This window comes from Orbicella franksi, chromosome 13 (assembly GCF_964199315.1).
Source record: "Orbicella franksi chromosome 13, jaOrbFran1.1, whole genome shotgun sequence".
Lineage (NCBI taxonomy): Eukaryota > Metazoa > Cnidaria > Anthozoa > Scleractinia > Merulinidae > Orbicella > Orbicella franksi.
In genome coordinates this window covers 22,437,373-22,456,174 of record NC_138157.1, presented here as the reverse complement: position 1 = coordinate 22,456,174, position 18,802 = coordinate 22,437,373, and the positions used below count along the sequence as shown (strand labels likewise).

Genomic DNA, 18,802 nt, shown 5'->3' with positions numbered 1-18,802 from the left:
GAAAAGCACTATGCTGCCTAAGGGTAAAGCAGTAAATGTTGGGATTGTAAAGGATGAGTCAGCTATTCCTCCCAGGATCTATTTGAAGAAGTTGACAAGTTAACAATGTCCTTAGCTCTGTTGTAAGTGTAATGTAATCTGTAAAGCCCTGCTTTGTTACAAAGGAGCATGTCTAAATGTTTTCATTTTTATGTTGTTATATGGTTTTGTTCAATGTCACTGGAAACTATTGTTATGGGAAATCAATTGAGCCAATTACAGTGTATGAGACTAACTATTTCATAATAAAGATCACTATTTCGACAATTTTTGTGACATTTTGTTCCTTTTCACCTATATGAATGTAGCAATATGCCCGTTTTATTTTTTGCAAAATTAAGTTCCCGCGAAAATAAGTAGCAATTAGATAATAAGAACTGAGGAGATGAGTGTAATACTGCAATTCTTATTAAGTCAGTGAACCTCTCACACAAATTGCATTCAAAATAAAACAGCCTTGCTTGACAAAAAAACCCCCTGCTTTTGTCTTTTCATTAAACTTGTCGTAATTAATTCTTTGTGAGGTCAACAATGACATAACATCCATGCATTTACCAAGACTTTAGCTTTCAATAAGCTACATATTAATTATGTTTTTTAAACTATTTAAAATAATATTTTTTTCATGACAAGAGAGTTACTTTCAATACTTCATTTTTACTGTGATACTTCAGTTTAACTGTCAGGGTTAAAGTTCCTCCATATCCACTTGAAAACACAGCAACTGGAAGTGCATGCGCCTTTTGAAAGTAGCCATCAAAGCTTCTATTAATCTGCAATGAAAAACAACAGCTTTGTTTGACATGCAGTTCTATATTTGCTACATTCTCATTTGATAGATAGTTGCATATTACATGATTGCTTTGTTTTCATGTCAAGGACATTTTTCAACATTTTCAAACAACAAACACAAATCAGAGTTTCAATCACATCTTGGAAACAAGAAGCCCAACAGCTTAGAACTAAGCTGAAAGCTTGATCAGTCAGTAAATTAAATGTTATTAAGGAAAGGCACAACTGCTGTCGATATAAGCTGGAACATGTTTTCTCATAATTATAATTTTTTGATGTTCTGGGGTGTTCCAAACACGTGTTGAAATGGTCAAAATGCAAATTATATTTGCCGGTATGTTAAATAACAGGCAGCACTAGCTCACAAAGATCGCAAGAGAATGCAAACATCTCTTGCTTATGAGTGGTATTGTGTTACAAAGGGTTTCTATGACAATGCATCAATTAAGGGAAAGCTCATTTAAAAAACTATTGACTGATATATTATTGAAAAAAGGCTACAGTGTAACTGGGAACTTCAGCAAAAAAAAATTACTCAATAAAATAAGAAAATGGATAAGTGGGGAGTAGTAACTGACAAGAGACCAAGGCACCACCTTTTGTCTGAATCCTTAGTTATGCCTGGCACCTTCCTGAGTGCTGCTTGAAATACATCTCTGAAATAAGATATCATCTGTCAATCACATAGCCTTACAACAGTTTTCCATAAAACTGCACCCTTCAGTTGGTCGGTCAGTTGTTTGGTCTGTTGCACAGTCCATAATGTATCATTTGAATCGAGGATGAACTTAAGAGAGAGTTACAGAATACCTACACGCCCTAATACTGCAAAGAATCAAAAAGAAAGTGCAACCAAGACTAATTATTGCAAAGGTACCTTTCAGGATAAAGAATTTATGAAACCCCACTTCAAAAACCTACCAAAAGGTGCCAAATACAGAGTTGCAGATGATTTCACAAAAGAAGCTCTTTAAAAATATTTTTACACATATTTTGTTCAATGATAAAATGGAGATAAGAGCCACCATCATCCTTTTCTCGAAAAGAAAAGCTAAGCAAAAAATGTGATGTAGGGAAAAAGTTGTTAGAAAAAGTCAATCACCTGCAAGAGCAAATCTGTTCAAACTTTAACAAAGTGACAAAAGCTGAAATAGACCACATAAAAAATAAACTTGCAAAAGCCCCTTGATATATTGGAATTTTACCACCATGTCATTTTGGCACTAAAACTAACATAAACTGGTATTGTAGCATATTGCAAATAGATTTACATACATTGTTGGTAACAAGCATTCTGTTGTAAGTATTGAATGTACTGTAATTGAATGTAAATTTTCAGTAACATAACATATGCAGTGTAAAATAACTAGTAAGACAATCTCAGATAGTCTGACATGGTAGGTCCTCACCCCTGCCTGGTTCACTTCCAGTTAGTATTTACCTTGGTACCTTGGGCTTTTCCCAGTGCAAGATATGAATGGCCAGAAACCTTGATAAGACGTAACCTTAGTGGTGTGTATGTTTCAAGTGTATTTTCATTTTTTGTCCAAAAATAACTATCAGTTACTGTTTGTCAAGACAGCTTTCAAATTTTACTCTGGTATTTTATGTTGATTTTCGTTCATTTCAAATTTAATAATACGTTGAAGTAGCAAACGTGACAATTTTACTTTTCATGCCAACGTTTGTAACTTGATATTTTTGTTTTCCTCGCAAAGGTATGTAACATGGAACCCTTCTTTTCTCAACAACAAACGGACGTACTTTTTTTCTCAGTGCTGGAGATGATTAGAAGAAAGTTAAATATCTGATGAGGAAATTGTTTTATTCAAAATGCAAATTGTCTTTTCACTGATAAACAAGAACTAATTTAATTATCAAATAGTCACAGAATACCACGTTCTTATTCAGTTGCCACCTTTGTGAAAACAAAACCACTTAAAATATCTATTAATACAACTGAGAAGCCCCAGCATTTCAACAAGAAGTATTGAAGGTCAGCAGTGTTCAGTTCACCGAAATTATATCCTACATCGGTGAGCAAGTCCCCTCTAAGACTGATTAAATTAATTTGCACTTTCAATAGGTGCCACGGAGTCTGCAGCATTATTAGAACACTTTCCTGGTTTCTTTTGTCACAGATTTGCAATTTGACAAGTTTTCATGCCACTAAATTGGGAAAGTTTCTGCTGAATATGAACTTTTTGGTCTCTTTCATTGGACAATTTAAAGAAGAAATAAGCAAGCCGATAAGGAGAGGCAAAATGTTTCCATTCTTAATTTGAACCCTGGCAAACACACTAGGGTAGTTTGATAACAGCAGATGATATTTGTTGAACCGAGCTAGGGTAAAGTACTGTACGCACTAGGTTGACAACATTTGTTTGGCTATGACATGACAAATAGATAACCATGTGGCTCGGGGGATGAAGACAGAGTGTATCATGCTAGTGATGCTAGAATGCATGCATTTTGCATGTTGGGTTCTACCACAAGGAAAAGAACTCGGCATTTGTGTGTGATTTAATATAAAAAATATAAATATAAAATCTGTGTCAATGTATTTAGTTTTCACAACTAATTGGGGACATAACAAACGTATCTTTCACCTAATATATAGTTGACATGAACACTAAATATCTGCGCACACGCTTAGAGCAAATTGGTCTTAGAATACTGCCGCAAGGAAAGCAAGGGTTTTTCTAAAACAAATATATAGCTTTGTGATGATATCCTTAAGGTGAGGTAGGTACGACACGTTTTTACCAAGTAGAGTGATTTCACAAACCCTGATTCTTATATGCTAATTGAAGGGGTGAGTGCAAAACCATGCTAAGTGATGATTTGGGTGAAAAAAAAAATTTTCGTGAAAGGGCTTGAATTTTTGCATGTGGTCTTCAATGTAATAGAAAAACGTGGTCCTGTATTTTTCCCGCTGGTTTTTGCTTCGTTTATGAAGACACCGCTAGGAAAACTGAGTGTTTTTTTGCATACGCAATATCTCGAAAACGAAGCGCAGCTTAGCGGAAAAACTATGGGACATTGCTAAACATACCTAAACAAAACTGCATGCGAAATTTGGAGCGTTTTTGACAAAGTTCACTTTTGATTTCAATACCTAATACCCTTTTCCCGCCGAGGCCTTCAAATAAATGAAGCCGGGCCTTTGTTATGATAAACAGAGCTGATCCTTTGTTATAATAACCAAGCCAAGCCTTTGTTATAAGTGGAAGTCTCACCTTGGTTTATCATAACAAAGGATCGGCCCGCCGCAACCGCAAGGACTTTGATTTTACTTAGAAAGCAGCAAAATGTCAATTTCACGCAACGTATAAGCTCAAAAATGTTGATTTTAGGTCAAAAAAGGTTTAAATGTTGATTTCACGTTAATGCGTGACAGCAAGGATGTTGGTTTCCCTTAAAAGCCAGTAAAATGTCAATTTCACACAGCGCATAAGCTCAATGATGTTGATTTCAGGTTTATATGCTGATTTCATGTTAACTCATGACGGCAAGGATGTAGATTTCAATTAGAAAGCAGCAAAATGTTAATTTCACGCAGCGCATAAGCTCAATGATGTTGATTTCAGGTCTAAATAGGTTAAAATGTTGATTTCACGTTAACGCTTGACGGCAAGGATGTTGGTTTCACTTAGAAACCAGCAAAATGTCAATTTCACGCAGCGCATAAGCTCAATGATGTTGATTTCAGGTTTATATGTTGACTTCACGTTAACGCGTGACGGCAAGGATGTTGATTTCACTTAGAAAGCAGCAAAATGTCAATTTCACGCAGCGCATAAGCTCAATGATGTTGATTTCAGGTCTAAATAGGTTAAAATGTTGATTTCACGTTAACGCTTGACAGCAAGGATGTTAGTTTCACTTAGAAACCAGCAAAATGTCAATTTCACGCAGCGCATAACCTCTGATGTTGATTTCAGGTTTATATGTTGATTTCACGTTAACGCGTGACGGCAAGGATGTTGATTTCACTTAGAAAGCAGCAAAATGTCAATTTCACGCAGCGCATAAGCTCAATGATGTTGATTTCAGGTCTAAATAGGTTAAAATGTTGATTTCACGTTAACGCTTGACGGCAAGGATGTTGATTTCACTTAGAAAGCAGCAAAATGTCAATTTCACGCAGCGCATAAGCTCAATGATGTTGATTTCAGGTCTAAATAGGTTAAAATGTTGATTTCACGTTAACGCTTGACGGCAAGGATGTTAGTTTCACTTAGAAAACAGCAAAATGGTAATTTCACGCAACGTATATGCTCAATGATGTTGATTTCACGTGAAAACGCTCTATAAATAGGGCTGACAGATTAACAGATTAACCCTTCTGCGCAACGTACGGGTCTCCATACATTTGCATGTCCGCTGATCCCAGAAGCTCAAAACACTACAAATCATGCCGATTTGAAATAAAATCAACGCAACCTGGATCATAGATCTATGTTACAATCGATCGCTACTTGTTGGCCATTATTATTTTTAAACAATCTAGTTACGCAGAACGTGATCGCAATGCATGCCGGGAAGGGTCTTTACACCTCGTGCGCGGGAAAACATGACACATTTTATCACTCTAAAACCAGTTCTCGCTTTCCAAACTTTGACGCTAGCAACGCTTGGCAATTGGGCCACGACTCACCAGAAGGTAGTTTTCTTGGGCAAGAACTGCTCTTGGACTTTGCTGCCTGGCTCGATCTGACTTCGAACGCCGATAACACGATTACGGTATATCAGCTGCCTTTGAAGTTTCAGAACACATTTTGATTCTTTAAAACGTGCCGTTGACTTACGGATTTATAGAGACTTTATGATGCCTCTCAACCACCAGGCAGGCATACAAGGTACTTTAAAACAATGCTTAAGATATTAGTTGACAGAGCTCTAATGCGGCACATCTCTTTTTTGTTCAATGTATTTCGTTTGACACTCGATCGATTCACGTGTTGTGTTCGCGTCACAATAACCGATGTAAACAATCTGTTCCCAGATTTCCGCTCTATATATGCTGTGAGACTTGATTTTGACTTCATACACTATAAACAGTCTGCCTGTTTCCTGTTCAACAAATAAACTCCTAAAGACATGGCTAGAAAAGCCAAGTATTTTTGCATACGTTATAACTCGAAAACGAAGCAAAAACCAGCGACAAAAATACAGGGCCGCGTCTTTCTATTACATTGAAGACCACATGCAAAAATTCAAGCCCTTTCGCGAAAATTTTTTTTTTCACCCAAATCGTCACTTAGCATGGTTTTGCACTCACCCCTTCAATTAGAATCCTTAAATGTTAACGAGGGTGTGCAAAAAGATAGAACTCCCGCATGTGCGCCTACAACTGACAAATCAACACAGTGTTTTTAAACTCTTTTTCACTGAACAGATCTAGAGGCAATCTGTGTTGACATTCCAGATGCCGCTTGGAAACGTTCATAAAGCTTAGCTACAACAATGCATTATGTCTGTTATTCGATGACAAGAACAAATAAATGAAGCCTAATTACACACGCCAAAACATGCCCAAACAAGAACCAATTTCATTTTAGCATTCACAATTACTGTGCGTCTATAGACAGTTCAGTACATAAACAGAACGTGTGCGCATTTGTTGAGAACTGTTTCAGTACGTTTTAGCTTTTGTACATTATGCTTTACTTTCCCACTGAAATGCTCTACCTTAATGCTCTATCTTTTCCCCTTCAATGCTCGGTTTCCCCCCCAAAAATGCTAAAATGCTCGGTTAATGCTCATACATAGGGTTTTTTAAATTTTTAATAATTTTAACATTTCAACACAATTAATCGTTCAGAGTGCTTAACAAAAACGTACACTTAGTATAACAAGTTAACAACAACGACTACGTAATAGTTTTAATACGCCAAAAGATAATTCTCTAAATGATCTGTTCTTCTGTTAATCCTTTGTCTCCTTCCAGTGATACTTAAGTGAAGAGGATAAGTTAAGTCTTCATTTTCTCATAAAAATAATTTTTATTTCTATTTTCTGTGGAAAAAATGTCAATTTTCTGAGAAAATGCCACTAAAATGCTTGAATAATGCTTAATGCTTTTGCCTCACTAAAATGCTCGAAAAAATGCTAGCATAATGAACAAAAGCCTATTAAGTTTCGCCGTATCTTCTAGACTGTTTTGAAGAGTCTCAGTTTGAAGTTGGATTTCCACTGTCGCGTGAATTTACGTTTGTAAAGCATACACTGCTAATTTCCACTGTGGTGGAAAAATGAAATACAACGCATACATTTTTATGTGTGTTGAATGTACATCAAGGTGTCTGTGGATATCAATTTGGTGGGAGATTGCGGGAGCTTATTCAAAGTATTGGCGGCAGCTGTAGAGAAGCGTTTTCTTCTCTTTCACCTATGACAAAGGTGAAAGAGAAGATGAAAATACCTCAAGAGATATTGGGTAAGAGAGGTCTTTCAAAATCGCTTTCTAGTGGGTGAATAGCATACTCTGGTGAAAGAAATGCGGGAAAATGACCACAAGTCCTTTTAAAAATACTTCCGGATGACACCTGGAAGGTTTGACCATCTCCTTTCTCTTGTGGGCCCGATGTTGTTGAAGAAATCGTTGTACCGATTGACAGCTTCCACTTCCTCACACCAAGCATTTTCTTTCACAGCTACGTTTTTGTAGTTTTGGTCTGTGGCTTTCCACAACGCTGGAAATTTTGCAAACGTCCTTGATATTAGCAGTGGTTCTACATCTGAATATCTTCCCATTTTTATGGCACTTTAAAGGAGAAGGTCATTTCAAAGAGCTTACTCTTCTTGTCTTCGCCTATGGCAAGTAAACATTCAGCTTTTCCACTCACAGAAGTTTCAGCCTCTGAAGTGCCCCCTATCTTGAAGAAATTCGTCTCGAAAGAAGCAAATGTGGAGGCTGCCATTTTAAAACTGGCTTGGTAGCCAGGCCATGTTCATGACGTCATTTCGTCCAACTCAAAATTGGCGGGCTGCAACTGACTTGGCATCCTTTACAAGATCAGCAAAATCTCTTTTTCCAAGTGATTATCCAATTCAGAATCTTCAATGCTGATAGCCACTATAGAACGGCCACGGTGGTTCGGTTAGAGGTCGATAGTTCTCATGTGGTGTGGTGTCTACTGCACCCACTACATTAGAAAATTCTTCCCAATTTCCCATAACATTTCTCCATTCATGGAGATAGGACCAACTTATTTGATTTTGAAAGTAGTGCCAAAGTTCTGAAAGAATTTTGTAGAATATGCGGACAACAGATGATGGATGAATGTCAAACCAAAGAGAGAGTGTGTCCACATGGGGATATTTCCGTAACCAAAGAATCATAAGTAGAACTTGGTTGATTAAGGTTATTTTCTGGCGGCGTTGGGTAATGCGAGGCTCTCCACATGTTAAACTGGAAAGAGAGGGTAAAAGATCCAAGGCTAGCCTTAAAGACGAAATGCCTGCCTTGACAGCTAGGCAAACAAAGTATTCCACGCTAATGACTCGTCACTCCAAGTCAACGAAAAGCGGAAGCTGTTAAAAGAAAACTTGACAATGAATTGGTCGCTTTTTCGTTGGATAGTTCAGAAGAAGAGAATGGTAGGCACGAGGAGAAGCAAAAGATTGATCACGCAAAAGAAGCACAACTTGCCCATCAAAAAATGTGTCAGAAAGCCATAGACACAATGAACAATGTGAACGACTTGCTCACCAAAGTGAGACAAGGCCATGAAATAAGGAAGAAAAAAGCCATGTTTTTGCTCCATATTTGTTCTTGTTGGGCAGTTCTCAGCTATTTAATTGAAGTGTTTCAGGTTCATTTAACGCATTTTGACCACTAAAATATAGTTCCTGTTTGAGCCTGTTTTGCTCGGTGCAACATAGCTAAGCTTTCTAAATAGTTCAAATTTGAAGCGAGACCTAGCTTATAATGTGATCAACGTTTCTGTTTGATAACAACTACAACTTTATTCAGTTTGTACTCAGCTAGATATTAAATGAGCAAAAAATTAATAAGTTACATAGTAAATGGTTTGAACCCAGGAGTATCAGTAGTTTGTATAGTGTGATCATCCGGGTGAGGGTAGTTCTGAAACTGTTGCTGGTGACTGAAGTTGCGACAACCTGAGCGGAAGTCATCTTTGGAGTCAAGTGAATAGTGTTTGTCAGTCGATGATGTTATAAGTCTTGTCCGTTGAACGTGATTGGTCAGTATAGTCATGATGGTATTGGCTGAAAGACTCGTGTTAAGTTTGTCATCAGTCATTGGTGGGTTTTTGCACAAACCTTGGTATACCGACCTATAGTGTCATTCTGTGGGTCCCCTACATATCAACTGTCTAAGTACTTGACGACCATACTGCAATCCCTTACTGACAAATCAAGACGCAAACTACAATCTACGGAGAACTTTATTGACGCTATTAAGACAGTACAGATACCTGATGACTACAAACTTGTGTCTTTTGATGTGAAATCACCGTTCATCAGTATTCCACTTCAATTGGCAATACAGTGTACCGAGACCGCTATACAACAATCTACCGTTAAACTACCGTTACCGACAGAAGACATCATGGACTTACTGAACCTTTGCCTTACATCGACTTACTTTCAGTACAACGGTAAACACTACAAACAGTTGCATGGAACAGCCATGGGGTCGCCTGTTTCTGTTGTTGTCGCAGAAATTGTGATGCAACACGTGTAGGAATGCGCCCTTACAACCTGCCGACAAACAATACCGCTTTGGTTATGCTACATTGACGACACCTTTACTGCCGTTCACAAAGACGATATTGATGATTTTCACGACCACCTAAACGAACAGAACGCTGACATCCAGTTTACTAAAGAGATCGAAGAAAATGGAAAACTTCCTTTTCTAGACTGGTAAGCGGCGACAACAACAAACTGTGAATGACAGTGTACAGAAAACCGACGCATACCGACAGATTACTTGATGAATCATCCTACAACCCGACTTCACATAAAGCCACGACTATAAAGACTTTGACGAGATGAGCACAACTAGTTTATGACACACCAGACAGCTTACGTGACGAAAACAGATACCTTGAACGTGTTTTTCACAAGAACAACTACAACGCTGACTATTAGACGAAACATTTACCGACCTACTGAAGCTGATGCTACGAACAGGAACCCAACACCTGTTACTACAGCGACTATCCCTTACATTAAGGGCACTTCTGAGACCATCTCACAGATCCTACAGCCCTACAGGTACAACATTTGTGTAGCCCACAAACCTAAAACTACGTTACGACACTTACTGACCAACATGAAAGTCAGGGATGAGCCTAACAACAGACTGGGAACAGTTTACAAGATCAAATGCTCCGACTGCCAGGCTTCCTACATTTGTGAGACTGGTAGAAACCTTAACACAAGACTGACTGAACACAAACGAGCCACGAGAAATGGTGATGCCAACAATCACCTTGCTGTACATCATCAACTGACAAACCACAACACTGACTGGGACTCTGCTCAGTGCTTAACCTACAGTACAAACTATTTTCAACGACTGACTCTGGAAAGCTGGTACACTAACCTAGAACAAATGCCTCTTAAGAGATCTCAACAACTACCAGCGCCTTACAAACGACTTATCCATGACGGAAATGTAACCGACAAACGGACTTCTAACAGACCGACTTAACAATACACGGACCAAAAACCGACCAATTTGACTAACAATAGATGGATCGAAACCCACCAATGACTGATGACAAACTTTACACGAGTCTTTCAGCCAATACCATCATGGCTAAACTGACCAATCATGTTCAACGGACAAGACTTATAACATCATCGACTGACAAACACTATTCACTTGACTCTGAAGATGACTTCCGCTCAGGTTGTTGAAACGTCAGTCACCAACAACAGTTCTTTTCAGAACTACCCTCGCCCGGACGATCACACTATACGAACTAAAAATAAGTTAAAACAAAAAGAGTACATGGCTGCCCGAAATAACCTTAATGGGCTAATAAGACTGGGCAGCCATCCTTACTGATTTAAAGCAATTATTTATTTGGGTCAAATAAGAAGAGAAAATAAAAAGAGATTAAAACATTGCAAGCATTGTTGTTTGTGTTTGTAGGAAACCATCTCAAAATTAGAATGGTGTACTTTAGAACACGCTGGCTCTATTGTTCTTGCGCATTGGCATTTAAGGATTCTAATTAGCATAAAAGAATCTGGGTTTGTGAAATCACTCTAGTGCACACAGCCACCTATCCCACTCCAACCACTTCCTTGCCTCAAGAATAATTAATTGATATTGATTAATTAAACAAACATTTAAGTATAAACCTAATTGTCTTATTGCTTTAGCAGACATCAGGCCCCAAACCATCCCAATAGTGCACTCTGCACTAAAAATCAAGTAAATTACGATATCAGCACAGGTCTTCATTCCTAAAAGAAATGAACCTAAAGTTGGGTTGGTGGGGCTTCAAATAACGGCTGGTCAAAGGACAATGTCCGGTCAAATATAGGTTTTGTCCGCTCAAATCCTTAGATGGCTGGATAATTTGTCCGGTCATTTACGCTGTTAAGGAAAAATTTAGAGTTTCAAGTTTTAAACATTTAAAGATTCAATATTATTGACGTTTGTGGAAAAGGAAGGAAAAAAGGCAAATACTTAACTACCAGACCAAGAACTTTTAATAAATGATTCCTAATAGTCATAGTAATAGTCATAGTCATAGCCGTTGCAAATGTTCGCACAAATGTGATACTAATTTTGCTGTACCATGTGTTCCATTTTTCCTGCATTGATATTGATGCTCATGTACAATAAATGATTTGAGAATTTACTTGTTTCATATTTAAACATCATGTGAAGGAGGAAGGGGGCACTTTTATAGTGGTAAGATGTAATCGATGTTTGTCCGGCCAAAAATTGGATATGTCCGAGCAAAAATAGGTTTGACCGGACAATTTGACCGGTGCCAGCCGGGAAATTATTTGAAGTCCTGGTTGGGTTTTTCATATTCAGAAAATGAGGGATGGCCAGAGGGGAAATCATTGCCAGCAAAACTGTCTCAGGCTAACAAGTCTGTACCTGGCATGCTGTGAGAGATATGCTGCTAATGCTTCCTGGATAGCTCGTGCCTCCAAGTGGGCCTAAAAGAAAAATCAGTTGAATTATTGTTTTTTAAAATAATCTGTGAACTTAATGTTACACATTTTCAAAGTTCAACTTGGCTTCAGCAGTATTTTAACCTCAGGCTAGAAAAGGGGACTTGAAACAATTTGCATTTGCCTCAGGGATTCTAAAGCTTGGCAGTTGGACCTTTTCGGCAATGTGGAGGCCATTTTGAATTCTACTGTTTCAAATACCTACTATGGGATGCTTAGGAGACAAATACATACTAATTTGCCCACTGAGCATCCCATAATAGCTATTTCAAACAACAGAAATCAAAATGGCTGCCGCATTGCCAAAAAGGTCCATTGCAACCCTTCAAGTATGGTGTGAAACGACAAATTACAGACAAATTCAAAATTTTAAGAAAAGGGTTGAAAATTCCATTTCACTCTCATCTTTGTGTTAGTTAGGCTAGGGTATAACAAAACTTACTGACATTTTTTCAGTTAAGAATCCCATTATTATGCAAACAAAAAGCGGATAACAAAATTCCATTCTTATCATCCCTTAGAACACTAAATTATTATGAAGGTTTGAGTGCCCCACATGCAAAGCAAATCATTCTACCATCATTTACTCATTTTAATGATTTTGGCAAATATTGCATTGTTTTTTTACTACAAAATAATCTAATTAAGAAGGCATACAATTACTGCAGTAAAAGTGCTTGGATAACATTAAATTTTCACCATGTCTCCCAAAACCTTCCTAGGCTTCTGCAGATTAAATTCAGGAAGGATGGAAGGAGACATTCCGCAACATTTTGAAAGTTTTAAATCGACACTAAGAAGTTCACATGGCTACAACACTAGACATGGCTACTTACCTAGATTGCCTAAACCTAAAACGGAATGCGGAAAGAGAGTGTCCTACTTCCGTTTTACAAATGACTGGATGTCTCTCCCAGTATTTTTATGAAAGCCAATGCCATGCACAATTTTTAAGAAAAACCTTACAAGGTTCCTAATGGATAAACATTTTAGAAAATATTTTTAGATGTACGACGTATTGTTCATAGATAATTATTTGTAATTAGTTTTTTAGGACAGTAGGTAGTTTTTGGTAGTTTTAGTAGTTTTAATTATTGTATATTTTATATTTTAGATCTGTGATATTTGTATTTCTTATTTTAGATTTTAATAGTTTTTATTTTTATGGAGGACCTCCCTGAAAACCACGTACTACGTGACAGGCACTTCCTCTTTAAAGATTGTTTTTATTATTATTATTATTATTATTATTATAGGGCTTGACTTTCAGGGAAAAAACCTTGGGACCAGCTGGCCCCTAAGTTTACAGATTTAGTCACCAGCAAAAGTATTTCAGTGAAAAGCATGAAAAGTTAGTTGTCAAAGAAAAGGTTTGGTCACATTGGCGACCCCAGTGGTCGCAATGTCAAGCTCTGGGATGGTCTAAATTCATAAAAGATTTCTATAAAAAGTCTTCTGGGCAAGTGATTAAGACTGGCCAAGTGTTGTGTATTCTGCCAAGCATTGTGGTTTGTCATAAATATTCGTCTGGAAAACATGACTGCCTTGTGTATGGCATACACAACATGGTGTCAGAAATGGGACACAAACCTCTACCTGAAAAGAACCCATCCAGCAAGCAAGATACACCCTTAGAGTGGGTGGATAAAAGTTTCACAGATATCCAGAAGTGAAATTGAAGGCATTTTGACAGCAAATATACCCATAAAGGACTGGTCAAGAGGTGAGCTGATGGGAGCGTGGAGATCCTTCAAACAGCATTGCAAATTCACCTTTGATGGCCTTCTTATAAATGTAAGCAAGACCAATGAACAATGGTGCAATTACCTGATTATTTGGGTCAGAGATAAGGGCTGAGACATTTACAACACACTCGACAAGGACAAAGCAAAGACGTTCAAATGCTTCATAAAAAAGGTACATCCAGACAGGGAATCGCTCGACCAGTTTGTAACAGACCTTCAGCTGTTAGTGAAAGTTGTTCCATGGAAGGATCCAGATAACATGGTCAGAGACAGAGTAGTAACTAGATGTCACTTGAAGAAAGCTAGAGAAAAATTATTCAAGAAGGTTCCAAGGTGACCCTAAAAAAAAAACCATGAACATCGCCAGAAACCTAGAAATACCTATGTCCAGTTCTCAACCAGAGACAATGGCTGGTGAAGATCCTCAAGTATAAGCTGTCAAACCCAAGTATAAGAATCTGGAAAATCGCCCAAATACTCTGCAAGAAGCAAGAAAGAAAATCAGCAGAATGAACCAAGTGTGGAACTGTAAACTAGAAGAGTGGTGAATGTCCAGCACTAGGACAAAAATGCAGCAAGTGCAAGGAGCCAAACCCGTTTGCAAGGGTTTGTAGAACCAAGTTCACACAAGTTTCACCAACGGACATTCACTATGTCCTTGAAAGGAGCAATGATGAAAACGTCTATGTGGGATGTATTGAGATTGTGAACACTATTGACTTGAGTGAATGGTATGATAAAATGAACAGGGGATCCATCAGAAAATGCTCAAGTTTCAATTACATAAAGAGTGCTACAATGTGATGTCCTTAAAAACCTGCTATCAACTTGGAATCAAAGCAAATAGATGTCACAGGAGTCACAACACTGCCATGGAAGCATATAAGCAAACTCTACCATATGAAGTTTTACATTTTCAACTGCAAAGTACCAGCAGTACTGAGAGCAGTCACCCGTGCAGAGATAGGATGCATCCGCTGGATACCTACAGTTCTGTCTTCTCCTACCCAAGTACCTCACCGAGTTGAAGCAACAGAAATTGGGACAGCATTACTAAGCAAACAGTGCAAAGCTCCGGACATACTGAAGGAATACCCCAATTTATTCAAGGACTTGGTTGTCTACGTGGTGAAAATACAATCAAGATTGTCCCTACAGTACCATTGGTCACCCATCCCCCAAGAAAAGTCCCAGTAGCACTGAAAGGCAGGATAAAAGACAAGTTAGATCCAATGGAAGAGGCTGGAGTGATTGTCAAACAAACTGAACCAACAAGCTGCCTCAGCGGCATGGCCACAATTATTATTATTAAAAAATATTATTATTATTAAAAACCAAAATCAGAATTTGCATTGTTTCAAGACATCTGAACTTGGCAGTAAAGCATGAAAAGTATCCAGTGAAAACCATTTCAGAAGTAGTAGCAGATATTCCTGGAGCAAAAGGTGTTCTCAACATTGGATGTAAAGTCCGGGTTTTGTCAGGTCAAGCTAAATCAAGCCAGCTCCAAGTTCTGCACCTTTAATTACCCTTTGGAAGATAACGATTTACAACACTTCCACTTGCCATCAAATCAGCCCTGGAAGTATTCCAGAAGGCCATGTCTAACCTGTTAGAAGACATTGAAGGGGCAGAGCCAATAGTTGATGACATACTGGTCTGGGAACGAGATGCTGAAGAACATGATAAGCACATTCAACAAGTGCTTGAGCGATTGAAGGAAGCAAACTTGAAGCTCAACCCACAGAAGTATCGCATTAGAAAAGATGCTGTGCCTTATATAGGCCACCTACTTACTAGAGATGGTCTCATGCCAATTCCTGGGAAGGTACACACCTTCTTCTTTGGGTTCATGCAATACCTAGCCAATTCCATGCCTAATATGGCTGATGTGAGCTCTACTAGGAAAAGAAGTTGAGTAACACTGGGAAAAGGAAAAAAAGGAAATCTTTCAGAAGCCTGTTATTCAAAGATCAAAAGCTAATTTTCCACATGTACTCAGAGCTCAAATGCTGGAGAAGATCCATGAGTCCCACAAAGAAATACTAAAGTGCAAACAACATTTTCGTAGTTAAAGGACTTAAAAAGCGACTGAGATCGTGGTGTAGTTGAAGTGCGATTGAGTCTAAATATCTTTGTTTGATTATGCGTATCGTTTAGCATTCACGTGTAGCACTTACACAGCAACAAAGTCAAACAAAGTCCGTTGATCGATTGATGGCCGATTGTATTTGAAAAACTTTGAAAACCATCCATGGCTTTACGTGCATTGTTTAATAAAATAAACAGTGCATTTGAACAATGTATTTGATTTATTGTGCATGTAGTTGCACATAACGTCTTTTAATGAAGACTGTATTGTTGTTTTCTTGCCACACATACCCATGCGTAATGTGTGAACTTATATTAAGGTTACTGTATACCTTATGGCAGGAAGTAAAAGTTCCCTCTTGATTGACAGCCCTATAACATGTATACAATCAACCGAGAATGTTACCTATATGGATACCACAAACTGGCTGGCTACTCAGTTGATCAGCATTGTTAATCCAAGCATTTTTCGTATTAGGTGTAATTCTATTAAGTTATAAGTACCAGTAAACGTGGACCACAGAAAACTCTGTGGACCAGTTCCAAAAAGCGAAAACAGTGAAAAACGAATGAAAATACATCAATGAATGAAGAAGCGAAAGTTAGCCTTGTGGATGAAGCTATAGCTATGGTGTCAAGTGGGCAAAAAGATCGAGTCAAGAGAAGACAAAGGTTCTGTAAAAATTTGGGAACTTGACAGCAATAACAGTGATGTTTACAATGAGTCTTCTGTTGAGTCCGATACTGATGAATTGCTGGAATATTATCCATGCACATTTGCTCCGCTGTGCTTTCTTTTGTTTGTTTTCTTCACCCAGCCACTCTAGTGTTCATATCCTTTTTCGTCTTCCCCATTTTGCCAGACCAGCTTCAAGAAAAACCGAGCTACAGAAAAATTATCTACGCCTTGAGGGCATTGCAAAACACAAGGGTTTTTTGGAGATTTGCGCATAAATTTCACCGCGAGGTTAATGGTAGTAACTTTCCAAGCTCTGATTGGCTCAGTGTTCTGAGAACCTGGTTGAAGGCGTTTGTGGGTGGAGTTAGTTTGCAAAGCAAGATATTTTCCTTAGCGCTGTTTTCTCGAATACATTTTTTTTCGCTTGAAGCAGACACTTTAAAGAGTTACAACTCAAAGGGAATTTGTTCGATTGTCCTCACACTTGGACGGTAGCTAGATTAACATATAAAAAACAAAACCTGTCTGTTAATTGTCTATTTCGCAATATTTTTTCTTGGAGAGCGATTGTACAATCACTTCACAATTTTTAAATCCTATTTCGAAAATGTTCCACTTTTTGTCCTGAAACCGAGGAAAAAGTAAATTGGCGAAAAACGAAATTTGCTTCGATTTGTAGGTTCCAAAAGGTGATTGGGGCGCTCACATTTAGTGGTCATGAGAAAAATCGGCAATTCACTTTATTTCAGAATTCTTGGCATAGTTTGATAGCCAGCTCTATAAGCTTTAATTTGATATAGGGGTTTAGGTATCTACAGCTTAAACCGGACGCACTACATCGCTTGGACGCGAGACACCCCGGAAGGTATATGGTAACCTTAATTCAAGGTGAGACTCTTTTTCGGCACAACCTGCCAACCTTTCAAGGAAACAAAGTCTGTTGATCGATCAATGGCCAATCATATTTGAAAAACTTTGAAAACCATCCAAGGCTTTATGCGTATTGTTTAATAAACTGCAGCTTAGCGAAAATTAATGTTTGCTCCTGCAAAAACCATATTAATTAACAACTTTGAAACTGTTGAATAAATCAGTAAAACAATGTAAATGAACTTGTCAACAAAATAATATAAAAAGAATATTTACAGGAAAAAACGATGGATAAGTGAAAGAACCACAATTAAAAAGTCACAATCAAACGTGCTGTTGATAGATACAGTTTTTTAAAGCATAAACTAACGAACAAAGTTGATCGATAAATCTGATAAAATCTATAATTTTGAACCTAGCCAGCATGTGAGTATCGAGTTTTGTTGAGTGACCGATATCATCGATAACACTTGACTTCAATTTGTTGATTACTATCGAGTTATTGAGTGGTTTCCAATGTCGATTTTTATCGAGTGACTACCCCAGGCAGTAATCAATTAGTAAACAGCTATTGTTCCAATCAGCCAATCCAAGAGTGTTTTTTACCAAATTGAAAATTTTGATTCTAGGGAACTGTATAAAAGGTGGTCGACTCTTACTCGGGTATCATATCAGCATTGAGCTACAATCGCTACTTCATCAAAACAGTCAAATTTTTCATCATTGTTGACATGTCTGCAGAGTGTATTGCTTGCCAGAATCCAGTATGAGCACAACAGCAAGGCGTTCAATGTGATGGTTGTTTTCCTTGGCAACATTGCACTTGTGGAACGGGAATCTCCCAGTGATTACCGTTTTGCTGTGCAAACTGGTGCTTCCATCGACTGGCACTGTGCAACCTATCTGTCCATGTCGCTGTCCGAGAGTACACCTGTTGACTTCACCAAGTCGATGTTCACCCACTACAAGCCACTTGCATCATCTATCTTTGAGCCACTACCGGCAGCCGTAGAAAATGACTTTTCCCCTACTGTCACCTTCCAAATCCTGAAAGACTCCACTATGAAAGGCAGACCGAAACTGATCGACAACAGGGGCTACTGCTACAACATCAAATGCCGCAGAGCACATGCCACTGACTGGCAATGCACAGTCAGGCCTAAGGTAACTATCGTTAAGTTATCTTAGTTGTCTATTTATCATGATGTTTAACCGCCTCTAGCACCAAGCTCCTGTCACATTGCAGCCCTTCATTGAGTACATAATAATAATAATAATAATAATAATAATGGCATTTCGGGCAGTATATCCACAGGGTGGCTCTTCGCCTGCCCGATGCTAACTAAATTAGATTACATGTCCAGCAACTGGATCAGTGGCACCACCTGGAACGTGTCAGACTAGA

The 18,802-nt window shown here is 38.2% G+C and overlaps 1 protein-coding gene across 2 annotated transcripts in view; it reads right to left on the bottom strand.

The window, feature by feature from the left end:
* Window positions 1-192: 192 nt before the first annotated feature.
* Window positions 193-18,802, bottom strand: part of LOC145465859 (exocyst complex component 2-like) — an 87,932-nt gene continuing 69,322 nt past the window's right edge. Inside the window, exons 27-29 of one of the 2 annotated variants that reach the window (XM_081449615.1) lie at window positions 11,936-11,997; window positions 1,428-1,487; window positions 193-812 (exon numbers count right to left, since the gene is read on the bottom strand). In XM_081449615.1, coding sequence (XP_081305741.1) covers window positions 728-812; window positions 1,428-1,487; window positions 11,936-11,997 — 207 coding nt within the window. In that variant the 3' untranslated portion in view covers window positions 193-727. Of the gene's footprint in view, window positions 813-1,427; window positions 1,488-5,666; window positions 9,565-11,935; window positions 11,998-18,802 lie in introns of those variants that run through there. The other variant, XM_081449616.1, reaches the window with a different exon arrangement.